Genomic DNA, 22,553 nt, shown 5'->3' with positions numbered 1-22,553 from the left:
TGATGAGTGTAAAGAAGGAAAGTCAGAGTCTAATGCAGATAAGGGAGTGTGAAGTAGTGCAAATTGTGTCAAACGATTAAATACATGAAGTTGAGTTTATGCAAATTGTGCCGAATTTTCACTTTTTGTGTGTTAACAACAATAGTGAAAAATTGTAAATACTGGCACTATCACTGAGAAGTGCCACTGTAGGGATTGACATGCATTGTAACGCTCACTGCATGTGTGCAGGCTGTCCAGCAGATGGTGATCAAAACTGTCTTTTGCTTATTGGAGGTTGGTTCTTTTACACATGACAGAATAACATCATCATCATAGTACTGACATACTCCTCCCTTTTTCAGTGCAATGATGTTTTTCTGATAATAAAAACAGGTAGAGGTTGATCATTCAGAATATATGTACTGTTTATGCATAATAAATAACATAATATATATATATATATATATATATATATATATATATATATATATATATATATATATATATATATATATATATATATCTTCTGTCGGGAAGAAACCACATAACTCCAAAATGTTCATTTGTCTGAAAATGAAAAAGATATATACTGTATTTCCAGGAAATGTAGAAAACTGTGTATTTTGAAAACAAAGCAATACTGCCTCATCAAAGTTGGTGTTGTGACTTTATATATTGTTGATTACTTGCATGAGAGGGGGAGAGGTGGTGGAGTTAGCTAGGTTCAATATTTTCGAAACAACACACAGATGTAAAGGGTGTTCAATAGCACTGATCTATGCAAAAATATCAAAAACCTCAAAAATGGAGTTAGGTGGTTTCCTCGATCCCGAAAGGCGAAAGCAACAGTAAAATGCTTTAGATTAAAAAAGAAAAAAAACTTTGTAAGTGGGCACATCGATTGTTATGGTGCATTATTTCCAAGTATTATGGGGATTCCTAATTATTCCATGCATTCCATTGTGCAATACAGTATGTGAGGCAGCAGGGCTATTCAGCACCATGGACAGAGACCTTTTTGGTATAGGTACAAGCTGCTGTACTGACTCATCACGTGAGACTAAATAAACTTGTGCTTGACCAGCTAGTGATTTTAAGTACTGCTGTCTCCATCTGACAGCTCCAGAACCATAGTTTGAACCATGAACTTTGCCCTTGGTGGGCCTGGTCCCTGGAACCAAATTGCATTATGGTTCATGCATGTGGTTGAAAGGATTCTAGAGTTATAGGAAGTGCTGTTTGTAGTGCTATAGTCCCAATTATGAGGCATTAATCAATTGACCAATCACCTATCAGTCTTATTGCAGGGAGACTTATGGTTGGAATCACTGTAGTTTGCCTTGTTTGGGAGCAGTTTCAAAGGAAAATGAATAGACTCCTTTCCATTCTCTCTTCCTCGATCCTTCTCATTGTGCTCTGTACCCCTTGAAGAACCCACTGCAGGAGTCTGGGAAGACTTTTATGTTTCACTTTTCTATTGCCTTGCTATTACCCTGCACATTATTGATACATATCATCCTTGAGTTGAACTAAAACGTGTTACCCTATTTTCTTAACTTAAATGTATACCTTCCATATCATGTGGAGGTGGCAGGGTGGTTAGTTAGTGACATCCCACAATGCAAACGTACCCAGTCTCATTCCCTGCTACAGTGCTACAGCCGTATAGGCCTTGAATGCTCTGTACTAAATACTAAATGCTTATTCGATAAAATGTCATGGGTGACATTTGGTCTGCAGACCTAAATGATTATATTATATTATCAATTATCAGTGCAAGGGACAATCTTTCATTGAAACAGTGAGTTGGTTATAAAGTGGGTGAATGTGTGGACGACAGTGTTTTTGCTCAGACCCTTGTTTCTCAAACAACAAGTTCTCCTTCTGGACGATATCAAATCCTGCTGAAATCGTCTCTAATTCTGTGCCTCCTATATGGCTTCCTCTCAGCTATCCAGCCACCAGCCTCTACACAGAAAACACCTGGGGTGGTGGACTGCTTACTATATGAAACAAAGGACACAGGCTAACTGCAGCTAATCTGATGTGTCTTGGACTCTCGGCCCCTCTCGGGTTGTTTGTTTACCATGATGGGGCTCCCTCGGGTGCCTGGCAGCGGTCTCCTTTCCATTCTCTCCATTTCTCCCCCAGCCTCTTCCATTCTCTCTGCATTCAGTAGCACACACCTTTTCTTTCCTGCCCTCACCATCCTTTTTTTCTCCTCTTGTTTTCTTTCCATCCCTCCCTCCTTTCCTGATACTGTCTACTATAGCCTGCATTCTCATCCTGGTCCCCCCCCCTCTGCCTGTCTCTCTCCCTCCCTCCATGTCCTCCATCACTCCCTGCTTCATCTCAGGGTGCTGCATCGCTGTCTGGCTGCCTCCCCACATGATGATGATGCTGCTGCTGATGTCATCGCTGCCTACGATAGCATCCCTGACTCGGCCTGTGCGGCCATTTTCCCGTCACACTGACTGAGGCCTCTCTCAAAAGCTCAGCACCTCCTGCATCCATCCATCCATCTATTATACTGTATTTATTCATCCAAACCTTGCTCCTCCCTACCCTACCTCCCTCTCTCTTTTTCTGTGACTGACGCACCACTGTGTGCCAGGCTCTGGCCCACCCTTCTCTCTCTCTCTCTCTCTCTCTCTCTCTCTCTCTCTCTCTCTCTCTCTATTTCTCTCACTGTCTCTCTCTATCTCTCTCTCTCATTCTGTCCCCTCTCTCTTGCCAGGGGTGCATTCTACATGCATGGATGAACTAAGGGATGCTGTTAGCTGATCAAGGAGCGAGCGAAACAACAAACATATCAGGGAACACAATAGACGGGAGGAAGCAAGACACAGGAACGTTTGGGCTAAGCTCGGGCAGAGGACTCAGCCTCTGCTGTTGTCGAGTGTGAGGTAAGACCAGCACCTTGTTTCCATTCTGATGATGCTGTTGTTTTTTCATGGCATGGCGCAGCAACAGAGGCAGCAATGGGGTGGTACTCTTTGGGATGGACAGTGTGTTGTTGGCCATTTTGAGGCCCTCAGATAAACAACATGAGAATAAGGGCACTGCGACATGTTGATTACACAGGGTTCTTGTACCTTATCTAATGTCCAGGTTCATCATTATTTATCATCAACATGAGAATGGTTGTGGTATTCTCTTTAAATTGCTTGTACTCTATGCAAATATAATCCAGGTTTGCCATGCAGCTGTAGCTTCCTTTCTGTTGCAGTGTTGATGTAACTGATTTGGTTAATAAGTGGCATTTAAGTCCAGGCTACAGTGAGAATGGTTAAACACTAGTGGCCTGTTCAGCTGCTGCTGCTGCGTTGCTGCCTCTTTGAGGTGCGGCAGGCAACACAAGATGGAGGTGACAATATTTACTTTCGCCATGCAGTGTGTCTTGTCTTTTACCCTTTCTTTTTCGGGGAAGCCAGCTGGTCACTAGCATAGCCTAGTATGTGCAAGATAATTATAGGAGTCAAACGAATCCATGTAATTGTTTGCCAAACACCATCGCATTTACAGTGCATGGTAACAAACCCAGTATCGCATACAGTGATAGTGGTTTTGATTTAGCGTTTGTAAAATGTAGCTTTTCGCACCTTATCTATAAAGCTGTACGGCGTTGAAAGTCGACGTTATTCATTTGTCACGAGTCACGACAAACGCACACAAATCGTTGTTTATCAAAAGAGGAGTAGCGACGTCACAGACTCGCAGCCTCCGTGAAGGTGCAGCAGAGATTGCATTACATCGCATAGCCTCATCCATCCGCCGCCATATGAGGAAAGGGACCGTGCGAATACTAGAATAAGCGGCCATTTCAGTAGTTAAGGCTAATAGCAACAACACCGCATCTTTCGGCTCTTCTGTTTTAGCTCAATTATATTATGTTTAAAAAAAGATAATAATGGAGATCAAAGCTGGTGAATCCAACAGTTTAGGTAGGCTATACTCGTTTGAAATAATCAGGTCTATAAACAAATATATTTGCCTATTTCTGTCAGCAAAACTGTGGTCTGTGCCCGTGGAGGCTGGAAATAAACTGAAAGACAAGTAGCCTATAGACTGCTGGGCTGAAACACAATGCAGCTTTATAGGCCTACCAGCTAAAAAACTATGGCCTATTGTGAAACTGATTAGACCTACAGTAAAGACTACCACCTTCAGTTTTGTGCATAATAAGAGTAGCACAGAATGAGGAATTATGTATGGCTATAGTGCAATACAAAGCATGTCTCTTCTCTTATAGATACTGTATGTCATGCAGTCTAGGCTATATGACCCAATAGTCCATTACTGGTGACGGTATGAGATTAGACCGGTGGACAGTTGACCACCAGCCTAACATTCCATGTGTCTATATTTCTCCAGGTGTGTGTGCCAGAGTAAAGCAGCTCCCCATTGTTATAGTGACAGTGCCCCCCTTCCAGCAGCAGTATGTCGGGGGCTTCGGTCAAGGTGGCGGTGAGGGTCAGGCCCTTCAACTCCAGAGAGACGGGCAAGGACAGCAAGTGCATCATTCAGATGACAGGGAACACAACAAGTAAGTATGATGATCAGGGGATAGATTACTGCACAGACCTAGCAGGCCCTTAGAGGCCCCGGCCCCCTAGCCAGAGGCTTTGTGTGAATTATTGGCACCATTAAAGGCTTATACATACTCCAGTTTTTGGTGATCGCTTATCACCGCGGTGTAGTTTTTAAAGGGTTGGAAAACTACACCATTACGTCAGTCGCGGTGATGATCAGCTATCACCGCGGACACAGACCCATCTCTCTGTTTTTACTATCAGACAAGTCTTTTCACTCCCCGTTCACTGATTGGTCTAGAAGTTGGGTAAACCACAGGGAGGCGGTGTCAATCCTTAAGGACATCACCACCGTTTTAGGTGATAAGCTATCACCTAAAACGGTGATAACCTATCACCAAAAACTGGAGTATGTATGAGCCTTTATTGTCTCCTGTGCACACACACTCCCTGGATGCCAACGACGAACCTCGGCCCCAAATATTCCCCCGGCCTGTTATAGCGCCACCATGAGGCAGATTTTGGCAAAACACATTTCTGTAGATTACTCATACACGTTTTATCCATACATCACAAAATTCGGTATACACTATCTCCATAGTCATATGATCAACACGGATCTGCACCATTTCCCATCTTCCATCCTGATTGGCTAAGATTGGCTTCCAAAGCTCACATGATTGGTCCATTTTGAACAAAATGCCACAAATCACAGTTGTACACGCACATTTCCACAAGGCAGAGGATGACATGCCACTCATTTCCCCCCCAAATCAGCCTCACGGTGGCGCTATAACAGGGCAATTCCTGTTTTACCTATAACTGCATCGATCTGTGTATACAACTTTGCATGCACACTCTCAAAAACATCTCTTCCCTGCATCACTCCACATCTGCCAGTTATAGCACCACCATGAGGCCAATTTCTGCAAAACAAATTGTTTATATAAGTCGATTTCATCCGAATCTCACCAAGTCGGTACATATGATCTCTGTAGTCATGTGATCGAGACGCATTTTGCCAAACATCACACACACTCCTATCCTCCTGGTGGAGACTTGTGCCCAGAAGGGCACTTTTTCTAGTTAACTTTGCATTTATGGTCAAAGAGCTTAGTCATTCACGCCAATAACAACAAAATAAAAGTAGGCCTTATTGTAGTCAATATGCAGTCAGTCAATTCTAGTTAAACAAGTTAAACAAATTAAGTTAAACAAGTTAAACAAATTCTAGTTCTCACAGCTAAAACCAGACCAGTTATCTGAACTCTGACAACTCTGATCATGTAATCTGTTGCATGGTTGTTTAGTTAAGAGATGAATTACAAATTTAAATAATCTGCAGTGTTAATATTGTAACTGCGATGTAGTGATGACTTGGTACTGAGCCGCTTACATCCCGGTTTTAACACACCTCAATCTGAGAAACGTTTTACGATCGCTGTTTACACAGAAATCTATGGAGCAGCCATCTTGGTCAAGGCAACAGGGCCTGTTTACTGCTAGCAACCAATAATGCATGTTGCATTGTTGCATTACAGCCACGATGTATCATAAACCACTATAAAGACCTAAAGATGTAAATATACAGGGAAGCATTGGATTTGATGTGGGACGTAAATATACCACAAACAACAACATCTATATTGATGACTCCTTGTCGTGGTGGGAGCATTTACTGTACATGTAAGACTCCAGTATGCTAACCTGTACCACCCTTCACGCAGGTTCATCTTAATTATTGATAGAATTTGATAAAGCAGCCATTAGTGTGAGAGATGAGAGCATTACGAAGGTAAAATCAAATCGTTGACAAGTTCACAGTCATGTTCAATTTTGTACATATCACTGATTTATATTGAAGCCCCTTCAACATGTTCCACCACATTTACTTGTCTTGTCTTACTTGTGTTGGGAGGTTTGCCTCACAGAAACAGACAGTGGGGCATGCAGCCACCATGTATCAGTCAGCCAGAGAAAACAAACAAGGGCTTCTGTCAGGGCTGGCTTCTGTAGCCTGTCAGTGTGCGACGCGTGCGTGCGTGCGTGCGTGATGTAGTGACCTCTAAGCGTTTGCCTCTCATCTCTCAAGCTGCAGCGAGCAAAAGGCCTCCTTGTTTCTGCCTGATGCGCCCAGACACGGGTCAGCTGACGGGAGTATGCATGCATGTGTGAGGGATGAGGGGGAGAGATAAAGACTCATGGCATATTTCTTGTACCACTCTGGAAGCCCTGAGCCTGTGTTTTGATGACCTCATTCTTGTGTCGAAGAAGCTGCAATTTAACCATGTACTGTAAATGCAAAAATACCAAGCTCACAGTCTCACAGTGGGGACGCTAGGATTGATAATAGGGTTTTTGTAGTTATGGCTTCAATTGTTTCATCTTGTGACTTGATCAACATAAGGTGCATCATTTCCAGTGTTTAACAATTCATCTTCATTCTTCTTGCTGCGTTGTGTTCAAACTATATATTTCCCAGCAGTGTACAGACTTTATCAATCTTGTCTGAAATGATCCAGCCCACCACTACTGTACTTTCATTTTCCACATGATGATGCATTGCATTGCAGTCGATCAGCTTGAAGCCAAATGAGCTTCTGCTTCTACCCTGAGGCTTTGTGTGTGTGTGCGCGTGCGTGCGTACTGTATGTGTGTGTGAACCTCTGTAGTGGCCCTATTCATTCCTACCTTCACCTCTGGCATAAAAGAAAGATTGTATCGAAATGAGATTGGAGGATTCATGCTGTTACCATGCTGTTAGCGGCAGTTTGCTTTCTCTGCTGCCACACACAGTGTTCATATAACTATGAGAATGTAATGATGTAGTCAGGTACACCCATAAGGGTCAATTTGTGCCTATATCAATCACTCTCTGAGTTAGAAATGTGTAATTTGACTTTACTGGGTTCTTAATATTTAATGAAGAATTTACAGGCTGTATAACAGCATATTTCTGGCCACCGGCAAATGAATTAGGCTCTATAATTGTGTTTCTCAACTAGTGGGTCAGGACCCAAAAGTGGGTGCCAAGATGTCACAATATTCTGCAGAGAATATTGTGTTTTATGTGGACCCCAGGGAGAAACCAATTATACAATACTCTCTGTAAGGCTAATAAATGCATATAGTAGGCTACTGTACCTCATCATATTAAATTAGCCATAAACCTAGTGTTGCTTAAATTATAGCCATGAAAGGCAATCATTTTGCTGATGCCTCTAATATGTGCTTGCCTTTCTTTGTGTCATTTTAGCAATCCTGAACCCCAAACAGCCAAAAGAGAACAAGAGTTTCAACTTTGATTACTCATACTGGTCACACACAACGGTGAGTTGAATTTAGGTGTAATGCTTTTTGGTTTGCGTTGATCTTTTTTTTCAAACTGTACCTAACAGTTACATGACAAAGAATATTGTCAGAATGCAACGTCTCAAAATAATGTATAATGTTTCATAGAACAGAGGAACTGCAGTATTTGAACCCACCAGTTCATTAAAGGAGAATTCTGCAGAATTGCTGAATTCTGTTGATAATGTGTATGTGAACCACTGTTAATAATAAATAAATAAATTATATAGGGTGCTGGCAGGCGGGCGGGGCCGAATGCTGTTCTGGTCTAGGCGGAAGCCACAGAGCGACAACATTGTGTGGACTTATTTTCCACATAATTTTCTACAACATAAATCTTTGTGCGATAGAAGAAGAGATTTACCGTTTGACTCGCATGGCGGGTAAATCTGGTAAATATGTATGGAACGGCTCGGCATGGAGATTTTGTTTTATCAATGTATTGATAAAAAAAAAACTGCTGGTCCGGAATTTCCCTTTAAGTATACCTGGTTTTCACCTTAGCACCACCCACCTGAACGTAAGCTGTTGTTGATAATGGGCAGGGGTTAGGGGAGAGGTTAGGGTTTTGACTAAAGTGGTGTATTTCGATTTTGACTCAAAAGGCTTTCAGCTTTCTGGAAGAAACCAAAAATTGAATACCAATTTGAATATTATAACCACACCTGGGGGTCTATTAGAGTAATGTTAACTCCATAGACACATGCAAAACAGAAAAAGTGAAAAATGACGGCACTCCATCTTTAATCTTGTATCTATTTTCTCTCCCTGCAGCCTCAGGACATCAACTATGCATCCCAGGTGCAGGTGTACAAGGACATCGGAGAAGAGATGCTTCTCCATGCCTTTGAAGGATACAATGTGTGTATTTTTGCTTACGGCCAGACCGGATCTGGAAAGAGCTACACTATGATGGGACGACAGGAAAAGGACCAGGAAGGAATCATCCCTCTGGTAACACAAAGCATATTCTTTTTATAATCACCTTATGTCACTGAAGATTATATCTGATAGTTGTGCAAATGAAAAGGATAAAAAACAAAACAAGATGGAAATAGCTACAGCACCATAATGATCACTTGTTTTTCAGCTGTGCGAGGACCTTTTTACCAAGATTAATAATAGCTGCAATGACAACTCTAAGTCCTATTCTGTGGAGGTGAGTGGTGTCAAACTCTTTATCCATATTCACATCGTGTGCATTTTGCTTTATACTTCTGGAGGGGTTTCTAAGTCACCGACTAGGACATAATGCCTATTTCTTCCTGTGAGTAGTCGCCCATGATCATAATGACTCTTTCACCCACTAGGTGAGCTACATGGAGATCTATTGTGAGCGTGTGCGGGACCTGCTGAACCCCAAAAACAAAGGGAACCTACGTGTGAGAGAACATCCCCTGATGGGACCGTACGTAGAGGATTTGTCCAAACTAGCCGTCACATCCTACATTGACATCCAGTACCTGATGGAGTCAGGAAACAAGGCCAGGTAACAGTGGATGGCTGCATCTCTTTAACAGTTTTTGACCATTATATAACATTATGGAAAAAGGGAAAAGGGAGACCTTTGTTAAAGGTATATTCAGTGATTTCACTTAATTCAAATATCACTTATTTTTTTGTTTTGTTGTGATAATCCTCCCTACTATAGAGTGCGCTGACCATATAAGGAGTTCCTCCCTGTCCCCAGTTAACCCCTGGGGGTCAAAAAACCTTAGGTTCCGTTTTTGACTATCCTGATTGGACGAAAGGCTGGGTCCCAGGCCAAAAACTAAACCTAAGGTTTTTTTAGTGAAATCACTGAATATACCTTTAATACCTAGTACAGAGAAAAATGGGTAGAGAGTTGTTTTTCCATTGAATTGTTTAATATCATATATATTTTTTTAATATTAATACCAGTGTACAATTATCAAGTGTAAAATGAAGGACAAAACAACAACAACAACAGAGAAAATGAGTAATAAATAAATATTCAGCAATAAATAATAAGCAAAATTAGAAATTTGTAAATATGCATTTGCATGTCCATATACAATTATGTTGTATCTTTGTCCTCAACATGCAGCCCCATGCATACCCTGTCTGCTGATGTACAATTCCATAATTCCAAACAAGTTAAAATATATGGAATCTGAACCGACAGGAGATGAAAGGAATTGATAAAGAGAAGATGAAGAGTTGGAAAGGGCCAACTTACAGTAGATCTGGAGCCAGTTGCACCACCTCACATTAAATTCTTGAACATAATAGTTTAAATGGCTTGACTGAAAAGCCACTTAAGCTATAACTAGGTCAAGTTTGAACCCTGGTTCCTTGGGGCTTGGCTTTTCGAGGAAGACGGGGAACACAATGTAGATCTTTTGGGCTCAACCCCAATGATGGTTCTGGGGTGACTTCTCACCCCAGAACTGTTAGGCATGCTGCAATCGCAAGAAGTTGGGACTTTCTGGGGATGGTGAAGCAGTGGACACCACCAAGAGAGATCTTGGAATACTCAGTTGTACATCATGAGCAGAAATCAAAGCCATGTCATAATTGGTCTGATAAGCTGTGTTTAGGGAAAGTTGTGTGATTTACAGTAATAGTGGCATGATTATATGAAATTGCTGATTGATTGATTGATTGATTGATTGATTGATTGATTGGTTGATTGATTGATTGATTGATTGATTGATTGATTGATTGATTGATTGAATGAATGATTGATCATTGCTGGGATGGGTGGATGATTGATCATTGCTGGGATGGGTGGATGACAAAAGCTGGGTTTTAAATGAATGGATAGATGATGAATATAGGTTAGAGGGGTGACCACACCTTTTTGACTTGAGAGCCACTTTCAAAATGACAGGCTCAGCGAGATCTACCACCAAAAAATTATGATCCCATCGCTGATATTTGTTTAAAAATGTACATGAGGGGGCTTTGGAAATAGAGGGAAAAAATTGAATTGGTACGTTTTTTTGTATATAACTTTGTAATGCTGATGTTTGTGTACAACACTCTTGAAAACAAAGTATTGCATTGCGTGTTTGAGCTGACAGGCCCTTTTAGATGTCAATCAATTAAGTCACCTTAATTCAAGTGGCAGATGCAAAAACATTTAAATAAAATTTTAGGACCATGCCATGTGATCTACCTGCACAGCCTTTGTGATCTACTGGTAGATCGCAATCTACCTTTTGGGCACCCCTGGCCTGCTAACCGTTAGTGAAACAGATTTCGTGCAATGTGTACAACGCAATACGTTTCCGCTCTCCCCCAGGACGGTGGCAGCCACCAACATGAACGAGACAAGCAGCCGATCCCATGCCGTCTTCAACATTATCTTCACCCAAAAGAAACATGACATGGATAGTGACAACACTTCAGAAAAGGTACAGTGAGAGTGCAAGTCCAATGGGAGCTTCTTAAAATACTCTCTAGTCTAAAACATTGAAATGTGTTTTTCACTTATGATTCTCAGAGGCAAAGATGGCAGTAACCACTTTCAACATGGTGTCCCTATTTTGCCACTATAGTCAAACATTATTTTCACAAATAGCAAAAAAAGATTAGTATCAGCTCACAGGGTGTTGCTTTGGGATGCACTGTGAGATTTTAGGTTAGCTATTTTCACGTTTTTTGAGTGACGCCGTTAATATTCGACGAAGTATAAAATACGGCGTAAGCAAAACTGTGTCACACCTCAAATGGATTCCCCCCCCATCATTTATTTTATCAGAATTGAGAAATGAAAAGAAACATAAAATGTAGGCGTGGTTATCCGTTGTTGTGGGAGGAGGGGGCAGAGTGCAGCGCACATATCATTATATTCTGAGTCAACGCCACAGAGAGCTGACCTGTGGCTCACAAGTAAAACACATTTCAAGGTTTTAGAGAGTATTTCCCCAGCAGATCAAAGACTGCTGTGTTTGATCTGCTGGGGACACACAGCGCTGGGAGCTATCAGCTGTGTGTGTGTGTGTGTGTGTGTGTGTGTGTGTGTGTGTGTGTGTGTGTGTGTGTGTGTGTGTGTGTGTGTGTGTGTGTGTGTGTGTGTGTGTGCGCGCGGTGTATACACACATGGACACACACGGACACATACATACACACACTCACATGCACGTTGCTTTTGGCGGAGAAATGTCTGTTTCGAGACGAAGAGAACCAGTAAAACCGAGGTAAACACGGAAGCGGTGGAGCCTGTCTCTCTACTCGTCAGCAATGAAAGAACAGCTGAGGAAACCACGTCTCACTAATACAAATATGAAATCAAACACATTGAGCTAATATGTAATGAGTAAACGCCAAATATCGTATTTCTTTTCTACCCAGAAACCTGGAAATACACAGAGATAGCTCCATAAACAGCAGAAAGCTCTGAAACCAGAAGCCTATGAGATAATTGTACTATAGCATTGCTCCCTATCACATAAAAATAAATAAAAACTAAATAAACTAGTGCAGTGCCGCAGTCTGCTTTGTACAGAAAAATGAAGTCGAAATGATATAACTGATCCATTTATATTCCTGTCATGAATCAGTGGAGGTCTGAATAGCACAACTAAATACTATTGCATAAAATCTGATTAAGTGTAGCGTCTCTGACGCAGATTGCTTTGATGGTTTTTATCACTTTTAATAAGCGGTTTGAGGCCATCTGTGTGTTGTTACCTGCATGCATGAGGGTGTTTTTAAATGAATGCATAATCACATTATGTCTTGTAGTACTGTACTGTCCAATTATGAATGGACGAGATTATGATCAAGATTGGGGATGTATTAGGTGATCTGGACATGTGCTCTCATCAGGGAGAGAGAAGAACTGTCCACATTCCGTGGGGCAATAAATAGGCTGCCTGCAACTCCAGTGGGGTTGGGTGGTAGGTAGCCTCGGTACCAGGCTTTCATTTTTGTTGGTGCAAAAATTGAAAGCCTGGAGGAACGCATTGGCCGCTCTGGTCTAAAATTGGGAGTCAACCCTTCCGGGTGGGCGTCGCTCCAAATGATGTGACGTAGCGCTGCACTAGGGGAGAGAGGAGGGGCCGGGGGTGACGGACAGATCGATGAGATCCAATCAGGGCGTGCGCAAATCTCAGCCGCGACCCGCCCCTCTAGACCAGAAACCTAACACGTTAGCTCAGGCTAGGTGGTAGGCTACCTTCCTGTAGAGTGTGGGGTGTTTTACGATACCTGCAGAGAAAGGGGGGCTGACTTACTGGGTACACACATGTTGATAGCAGGGGAGCAATGGATGAAGTACCATTTCAATTCCTGTAATGTGGGTCAATGTGTGTTCTAAAGTCCATACTTAGATATTGGGTTACCGAACACCTTTATAATAATATCTAAGGGTCGACCAGTTTAAGCTAGTCTGAAGTAGCAGCTAGCTTTACACCACAGGAAGTGTGGTGGAAGCTGGTTGACAGGCATGGGCTTACAACCACCACTCCCAGGCAAAGAAGGAGCAGTCTGGGCTTTCGATTGGCTGACAACTTTGCCAGGGAGGTGGGTCCTCAGAAGGGCCTGCTGTATTCATGTGTGTAAACCAACAGTGGGGTAGATTCAAGGAGAAGATCATGAGAGCAACAGGCGAGAGGCCAATGGTGAATATACATATTATTGTGCATTATTAATAACATGTTGTGTTGTAATGTGTTTAGATTGAACAGAGTATGTATTGTGCCTCTTGTTTTGTCTCCCAAATCAGATTTAAAACCATAGGTAACATAGGAATACCATAGGTAGGACATAAGCATAGGTGATGCAAAGGTGGTAGTGTTGAACTAATCTAATACCAACAGCTAAGTTGTACCAGATCGAGAGAGCGAAGAATGGCTCTCAAGTGGCCGGTCTGGGCCAGCTTAGAATGTTTCAATGAGAGCTGAAATCCCAGCCGACAGATAGGATAGGAACAGGCTATTAGGCAAAGATCCGGGGTACTGTATCCACCTGTGTCAGCGGGAGGGGGAAACAAACAGTGTGTATGTGTGTGTGTTTATGTGTAATAAAGAGTGAATAAAACCATATAAAAAGCATGCGTTTGTAAAGAGAAGCGATTATTGGAACATTTTAGTTCAGTCTATGCGTGTTGAATCTTAGTTAAAGTCTTGCCGGTTGCTGAGTCCGTCGGATACTCGGTTAATCTCCCGAAATCCGAACAAGTACTGTCTCGAGGCCAGTTGTTATACTGATTGTTTTTACAAGTTAATGAATTCTCCTGCTGTTATGTTGGATCACAGGTCAGTAAAATCAGTCTCGTGGACCTCGCTGGCAGTGAGAGAGCTGACTCAACAGGAGCCAAAGGAACCAGACTCAAGGTGAGAGAATTCTCATTTTAAAGATATATATGTGTATTGTATTGCAATGTTCTATAGTTTGGGTCATAGAACATCTGAATCTTTCTGTAGTAGTAGCAATAATAATAATAACCAGTAAGATGCCCTGAGGGCGAGGTCGCATGCACGTACAGTATCTGCCTGGTTGACGGCAGAGTGCTGGGCAAGCGCTGGCGCTTTGGCATGACTATCAGCTGACTATGGACCGCTGACCGCCTGGACCGCTGAGCCACGGCCCAGACCCTTTTTTAATTGACGTTTTCAGGCCTGAAACAACAATATGGTCATATATTAACATTCCCATATATGGGCAAAATATTGATGACATCAGGGACCTCCATATATATGGGCATAACATGTATTGTATTCATCCCATATTTATGTTTTTCTTCTTTTTGTCTTTTTTTTATTCACGTGTTCACATTAATTTTTCGGGCCGGGTAGGGCGTAAAATGTGTGCTAATTACTAATTAGCTCACATTTTACGCCCTACCCGGAAGCCCTGTCTGGCTTTACTAATTAGTAATTAGTAAGGCCATACAGGGCTTCGGGCCACCCCAGTTCGGGCCCAGGTGGGGCCAGACCTTAATTGTCGGCCCTGTTGAGAACTCTATTCTTCGCCGTCACTGTTAAGACACTGGTCGGATTTCCATTGCTGTGGTGTCCACTTGATCGTTACCGTTGTATGGCCCTCATTTATCAACCGTGCGTACGCCAAAATATGGGCGCACGCCGAAATTACCGACATTTTCGGCATTTAACATTTCCGGCAAAGCTTGAAATTGAACGTGACAACGATCAAAAGTCACGTCTACTCGGCAGCTGCCGTACGCTTTTTTTCTGTCTTACACAAGCGGAGCAGCCTTGTCTGAACTGCTGAGAGGCTGTCACAGGCATCTAAACATATATGTACTCCTAAAATGTTTATATAAAAGGTATGTATAATGTATATGGGCTACAAAAAATAAATAAATAAAAATGTTAAGGAATGCATGTGTCATATGAAATTAGTAGGAGATAAAATCGCGCAATTAAAAACAATGTTGCAAGAGATGCGTAAGCCATTTAAACAGTGTTTTGCATGAGCGCATACATGCAAGGATTTGGGCTGTCTGTGCTGAAATATTTCCATGACGGGACGTTGGAGAGTATAGTGCAGCAGTGCTGCAGCTCAGCTGCGGAGAGTCCCAACGTGCAGGTATAGCCTACTGTAGCCTAATCTACAGCATGAAGGCCGATGTCTTTCTTACGGTATGTGCAATATAATAAACCCGACACGTCGCTCGAATGCCAAATGTACCGTGCCAGGCTCCCAGCGCAAGTGGGAACTGCATCGGAGATATAGGTATATTACCCAGCCAGCCCATGCACCAGCCACATGAGGCTATATACGATTTTGGCTGCACATTCATATAATGACAGTTGACAGCCCGGCCACTGCAGTGACTAACGACTGCGAGGCAATCTAAATAGACTGTAGAACGTCGGAACGTGCATGGTCAGTTGGTCACGGACGGACCACTGTGATAGAGAGAGACAGACAGACAGGACAGGAGGAGCACCTGCAAAACAGCAGCGTGTGTGTGCCTATTTGTTATTTAATTATGGTTCACAGGTTCAGGTTTTCGTTCACTAATATATCTTGTTGTATATTAAATAAAAAATACTTTAATAATTTAATATACAACTAACAACACACAGTGAAAGTTGCAAATAGCGATATGTGCGTGCGTGCGGGGGGTGAGGCGGGCAGCAAGGGAAGCGAAGCGAGAGGAGAAACAGACAGCTTTATTGAATGTGTCATGTAGGTGCGTGCGTGCATGACAGCAAGGCAAGCGAGCGAGGTGAGAGGGAAACAGACAGAGACAGGGTAGGCCTACAACTTTATTTAATTCATGCAGGTGTTCGTTGTTTATTTATTTAACAACACACCAGTTAGTTGGGCTTGCAAGTTGCGTGTGCGTGCAGCGTGTGTGCGTCTGTGTGTGTGTGTGTGTGTGTATGAGAGAGGGGGGTGAGGCGGGCAGAAAGGCACGGTAACCATGGTTTCCAGATCGTATAGCAGTGGTTCAGGTCGCAAAAACGAGGGCGAGGCTTGATTTCTTAGGGCGTGCCAGATCAAATTCAGCCGTGACATTTATTAACGTGAGAACAAAATTAAGGAAGGATCAGCTGTTTGCGATCACTTTATAAATGCCGTGGCGACGTGGGTGTACTACGAAACCTGCACTCGAATCTGTGGCAGATTTGACACTCGATTGATAAATGAGGGCCTATGTCTCCAGCTTGACTCTGTTTATAGAGACATGACTGGTAGAGGTTACCTTTTGAAAGACGCTTTCGAATGCAGCCCCATCAGTGTCTCTGAGGTACGTTGTGACCCAGCAGGAGATCCAAGGGTCTCCATTATGTCACGAGATGTCACGAGGCGCGATACCATATATGGATACATGGGTAACCAACTAACTAACGGACGGGATATTCAGGTTTTCATAGTAAACGCAACCTTCGGTCACAATAATATTATAATATATATATTGGAATTGTTTTCAATGTGATTTTTTATTTTTTTATTTAGAATAGGGCAATCAATTTAGTCGTTATTCCCCACACACATTTCTGTGTTGTCACTGCTGTCATCCTACTCCTCCCGCCCAACACTCCCCGCTGACAGGTTCCCCCCCCCCCCCCCAGCCCGTCCGTAGGATGTGCATCACCCTCCCCCGCCCGGCTTCCCTCCCCCGAACACAAGCCAATTGTGTTCGCATAGACAAAGTTGTGATTCTTTTGTAATTCTCTAATTCAAACACTCTGATGGCGCTGTAGTGGCCGTGATCACCCATGCCCCCAAATACAAACATCTTGGTCCCGATGATGGAGGCAGAGTGACAGTACAAATCAGGTGGTGGGGTGCCGTGGGTGTTTATCGAAGACCAGACCATTGTGGTGGTGTCCAACGTGTGGATGTCATTAGTGAGACTATTAGTCAGCTGGTTCAATCCTCCGTGGACATACATGACCTTCCCCAAGACACAGGCTGAGTGGTGTAACCTCCCGGTTGGAACGGTCCCGGAAACCTCGGGCTTGAACCACCTGTGGCCTTCGACATCAAACGCGTAAAGCTTGTTGCAGTACTGGCCGCGTGTGTAGTCATATCTTCCCCAGATGTAGACGATACATCCTACCAGCACAGCAGTGTGGTCAGAGCGCCGGGAGGGAACTTCAAGGGGACGGTCTCCTTCTCCAGGTGTCACTGGGGTCAACCTCGTCCAGATTAAAGACAACGTGTTGAAGACATTCACGTCGATGTGATGATCACTGTATTGGCCATGGACACCTTTTCCCCCAAAGCAGTACATGATGTCTCCTACCGCTACAGCGGCAGAAAGACCATTTGGGCTTTTGACTTTGGTCACCGTCCAATGCAACTTGTCTCTTCTCTGGGATTGAGGGGCCTCAATGTCTCGTTCCATCCTTAACTAACTTTTCAATTTATCTGCGCCTTATATAAGCCACGGTGTGACATCACACACAACACAATTATTAGCCATTCATATCCCCGCACACATCTTCCAAAGGGAGGCCTCTGATATCACACTCATGTCACCATGACTCAGCCATAACCATATAAGGAGTTTCCAATGCACCATAGAGTGTGCTGTCTAACCTTAATATGTCATCATGGCATCAGGGATCTCCATATATGGGCATAAAAGGGATAATGATGATGATGGTCAGTGTCATATATCTCCATATATGTAGACGGCCATATATGGTGGCGCGACGTGTCACGAGACGTGATGTCATGAGGTGTGACCATAATATGGAGGCGTGATGTCACGAGGCGTGACCATATATGGAGGCATGATGTCACGAGGCATGACCATATATGGAGGTGTGACTAACTGACGGGAGATGCAGGTTTTCATAGTAAATGCGGTCGCAATCAGCCTATCAGTCTAGCTGGTTTCATTGTCCTCTAAATCTTTTTTTCCCTTCTAATTTCCAGGAAGGAGCAAATATTAACAAATCTCTGACTACGCTTGGGAAAGTAATCTCTGCTTTGGCTGAAGTGGTGAGAGACATCCCTTACAGTCTTTTTCAAAACATTCTTCCTTTACATTGGTAGGCCTATACTTGCTTTGGCTCAAGTAACAAGCTTCATTTTACAACCTTTATTCCCACCAACACATATGCAGGACTCTGCTCCGCCGAACAAGGTAAGCAATACTACATAGTACTGTGTACAGTATAACCACTCAATTCAGACAAACAGAATTGTACCTCATTTTGAACTAATTCATTAATTGTGTTGATGATTGTGTTAATGTGTTCAGAACAAGAAGAAAAAGAAGGTGGAAAATTTCATTCCCTACAGAGACTCAGTTCTGACCTGGCTGCTGAGGGAGAACCTAGGTACGCACATTGTGCACACAGTAAAACCGGAGTGTTCATTTAAGTCAGAGACAAAACCAGACCCATAAGGGTCCATTCTGTTTAGTCCTCTTCTCTCACTGTGGATAATAGCTCAACAATTACATTTTCTTTATCACTGGAGTCTTGTCTCCTCTTCATTCTAAGCTCAATATTGTATTTAGTTGGAATCAGATGTTCTTTCTAAATTAGTAATATATATTTGTTATAATAGTTCTAATAATAATTGTGGTCTTACTTCCTGTGTGCTAGGAGGGAACTCTCGTACAGCTATGATAGCTGCCCTCAGCCCTGCTGACATCAACTACGACGAGACCCTCAGTACCCTGAGGTGAGAAAACACCTCTTTAACTCTCTCAACTTCCAGCTTTTCTCTGGAAAACCACATTTCGTTTGCTGTCAACCAAAAACGTTTATTTGTTTAATCGTATTTAATGCAGCAACATTAACGTACTTTCTTATTACTAAAATAAAGTATACTGTAGCTCTTCTGTCGGGAAGAAACCACGTAACTCCAAAATGTTCATTGTTCAGGAAATGAAAAATATAATCTTTTCAGGAAATTAAGAACAAAGCAATACTGCCTCATCAAATTTGGTGTTGTGACTTGTGACTTTATATAATATATAAAGTCACAACACCAACTTGGGATGAAGGATGAAGGATGATTTTTGTTCTTGCCCAATGTAAATCGCTCTGGATTAAGAGCGTCTGCTAAATGCCTAAATTCTAAAATTGAAAGCAGCCATGTTAAGCTCCTCTGCATTAGCGAGTCTGTTAAATGTTGATTGCTGCGCAGGTATGCTGACCGTGCCAAGCAGATCCGCTGTAATGCAGTGATCAATGAAGACCCTAACAACCGTCTGGTGCGCGAACTGAAGGAGGAGGTGTCTCGACTCAGAGACCTGCTGTACGCTCAAGGCCTGGGTGACATCATAGAGAGTAAGCGCTGTACTAACGCACACGTTGTTCTGTACACCCACAGGCATATACGAACACACATTTGTGCACACATACACACGTACAGACTACAGATACGTGTGCATATATGCATGCCACACAGGCACTGTACGCACATGGAAGCACTGCATGCACGCACGCACACTCTCACACACACACACACACACACACACCTTTGCTTAGGGACCGTTCACACCTGAGACACCTCAGTGTGTCCTGTGTCTTCTGTGTGTCGCAAGCTCGCAATTCATTTTCAATGGGAGTCACATGTTTTGATGACACAACCGTGTTGCATGGGGGGGGGGGGCAGAAGACAGCCATGCAACACGGTTGTGTTATCAAACCATGTGACTCCCATTGAAAATGAATTTGCGAGCTGTGCGACACACAGAAGACACAGGACACACCGAGGAGACAGCTGTGTCTGATGTGTGAACGCGTCCCCTAAAGACACAAACGAGAGGATGAGGTTTATTTGTGTGAGTGAATCTCACACCCATTCTTATTATCTCTCCTCTATCCTATCAGCATATCGAGGCACCGGCCCTGTCATCACTGGTTTGAAATGTGTGTATAAGTCGGGCAAGCCTGCGCTTTGCAACTATATACTGTAAAAATGAATCTGCAGCCAGCTTGCACCACACCACAGAGACCTGCCTAACTAACAACCCACACCCAGAACCACTGGGCTGTAGAGCAAACAATGAACAAACAAAACATAAATCCATTCCTAAACATGTAGGGCTACGTCAAATCTGATCGATCACGATCAAACTGTATGCTGTATTCCATGATTGGAATAATAATAATAATGATAATACGGTAATGCATTTGATTTATAACGCACTTTACATTTTTGAAAATCACAATGTGCTAAAATTACTGTTCTAGTTATCATGGTAATCCTAATTTATGTCATTTTATGTTTTATAGTCAGTCATGTTAAAATTATTTGATTATTATTGCTAAAGTACTGTGTACAGTAAACATAAATCCAACAAGCTGGGAACTTGTAACACCTAATTCTTAATATTCCAGTCAATTGTGGGAATAGCAAAAAGGTTAAGTCTACTATAAGCAAGGCAGCAGTGGTGTTCTGTCGTTCAGTCCAGTTTCACGTGCCTGGAGAAATATGTTTATTTCAAGTTTCAACAGGAGGACGCCATTTTAGATCTCCCTGAAGCTCTCTTCTCTCCTGTGCTCTGGTTCTGTGTGTAGGGTAGCTAATTGGAAGTCCATAGCGCTCCACTAGTCCTGTAGAAGCAGCCATGAGTCAGGCTTTTCAAATGCAACTCTACTGCCAATAGCTTGGTGCTCCCTTCCCCTCCAATGCATTGATGTGGCTCCCATCCGGGGTCACATTCTTTAAAATAAATACATACTAAACTAAATTCTCTCCGTGTGTAACAGATTCATGTAAATTATTTTGGTTTGTTTGTTTCTGCTTGTGATCAGGTGTAACAATGCTTGATGAATGTATGTGTATGTATTGTACATTGCATTTCGATGTCAAAGGACATTTTTTGATTTAATTTCTTTAGTCTACATTGCATTGTTTGCCCCACCAATTTGATTTGCTCAATTGCTCTATTCTCTCTCTCTCTGCATTGGCTTTGGTAAGCAATCTACCTGCGCTTCTATGATCCATTATTTGAGCTGTTTTCTTCTTCTTTTTGTACTCCTCCCCGCCCTCCTTTGTCCCCTTTTTATTCGTCTCTCCGCGTGTTCTTCTCTGCACCCCCTACCAAATGTTTCTCCTTACTTTCCTGGCCTTTTTTGCTCTCTCCTTCCTTCCTTCCGTTCGTTTGTCTGTGCGTCCTCCCTTCTCTTTTCATCCTCGTCCATGCATCGCCTCTCTTCTCTGGCAGACCTGTCCGATTACAAGAACTTTGTGAATAATCGCCACGTTGCCATTCAAGGTGGTGATCTATCCACAGTGACCAATGCCATGACAGGGATGAGTCCCTCCCCCTCTCTCTCGGCACTGTCCAGCCGGGCCGGCTCCATCAGCAACCTGCACGACCGCATCTTCAGCCCGGCCAGCGAGGAGGCCATCGAGAGGCTCAAGGTAGGCAGGACGGTATAGGATAAAAACACAGGTTTTGGTTGGAGAGGCCCAAAGAAGGAGAGGTGGGTGAAGACGATGGGTAGAAACATAGAAGTAAGTTTCACATTCTGGTGAGATGAGGACCCAAAAGCAGGACAGCCGGGCAGGTATAGTGATCAAACCCCATGGTTTGGTGTTTTGAAATTGGTGTACAGAAACCACAAACTCACACGAAGTGATGCCAAACAATGACTTGACAAGGACTAACTAGGGAACAAGACTAACATGAGGAGTGATTAATACAAATCAGATGCAGCTGGGTCGAACAGAAAAAGTCTGTGACTACAAGAAGACTACTCATCCCACTCACTTAGCGACAGGAAGTCATAATAGGCAAGCATTCAGCAAAAATAGCAGATCTACCAGCTCAGAAGTTGTTGCACCTTGACATGATATTCAGTATAGATGGAAAAAAGAGCGTACTATAGACTCCTTGGGGGACTCTGGACAGCTAAGTACATGGGCTTAATTGGTTAAACTCGGGTTTCCAGTGCAGTGTGACTTTTGAGGCTTTGGATTCCCTGCATCACAGAAGAGAGAAAGCAGATTGGCGTGCATGCTTTCAAGTTTCAACTTAAACTGTCTTTGCCTCGCCAACAGGAAACAGAGAAAATCATTGCTGAACTTAACGAGACCTGGGAAGAGAAGCTGAGACGTACTGAGTCCATTCGCATGGAGAGGTAGGTCTGAAATGTCAACGCGCCACATACCTTAAGGTGCAGCAAGCTCTTCTACCCGAATCGTTCATTGTTGTACCCACTTTCCAGTGCACATAGGGGGTGATAGTTACTTTTCTTCCTTGAATTTTTATTTAACTAGGTAGGGCTTTCCAAATTAGTTCAGACAGTCAGGACATCTGGGGGA

General features: G+C 43.0%; 1 protein-coding gene across 1 annotated transcript in view; it reads left to right on the top strand.

Annotated features, from left to right (window-relative positions):
- Positions 1-2,726: 2,726 nt before the first annotated feature.
- kif1ab (kinesin family member 1Ab) overlaps positions 2,727-22,553 on the top strand; it is a 48,117-nt gene continuing 28,290 nt past the window's right edge. Inside the window, exons 1-15 of the mRNA XM_083781398.1 lie at positions 2,727-2,888; positions 4,357-4,528; positions 7,771-7,844; positions 8,640-8,819; positions 8,956-9,024; positions 9,176-9,354; positions 11,134-11,245; positions 14,093-14,170; positions 18,198-18,263; positions 18,388-18,408; positions 18,526-18,604; positions 18,875-18,953; positions 19,422-19,573; positions 21,451-21,650; positions 22,290-22,369. Of these exons, the coding sequence (XP_083637524.1) occupies positions 4,423-4,528; positions 7,771-7,844; positions 8,640-8,819; positions 8,956-9,024; positions 9,176-9,354; positions 11,134-11,245; positions 14,093-14,170; positions 18,198-18,263; positions 18,388-18,408; positions 18,526-18,604; positions 18,875-18,953; positions 19,422-19,573; positions 21,451-21,650; positions 22,290-22,369 (1,475 nt within the window). The 5' untranslated portion in view covers positions 2,727-2,888; positions 4,357-4,422. The remainder of the gene's footprint in view (positions 2,889-4,356; positions 4,529-7,770; positions 7,845-8,639; positions 8,820-8,955; positions 9,025-9,175; positions 9,355-11,133; positions 11,246-14,092; positions 14,171-18,197; positions 18,264-18,387; positions 18,409-18,525; positions 18,605-18,874; positions 18,954-19,421; positions 19,574-21,450; positions 21,651-22,289; positions 22,370-22,553) is intronic.

Source organism: Protomyctophum parallelum, assembly GCF_964188405.1.
Source record: "Protomyctophum parallelum genome assembly, chromosome: 14".
NCBI classification, from domain to species: domain Eukaryota; kingdom Metazoa; phylum Chordata; class Actinopteri; order Myctophiformes; family Myctophidae; genus Protomyctophum; species Protomyctophum parallelum.
The sequence above is the reverse complement of the archived record's forward strand: the minus strand, read 5'-3'. Positions and strand labels throughout refer to the sequence as shown.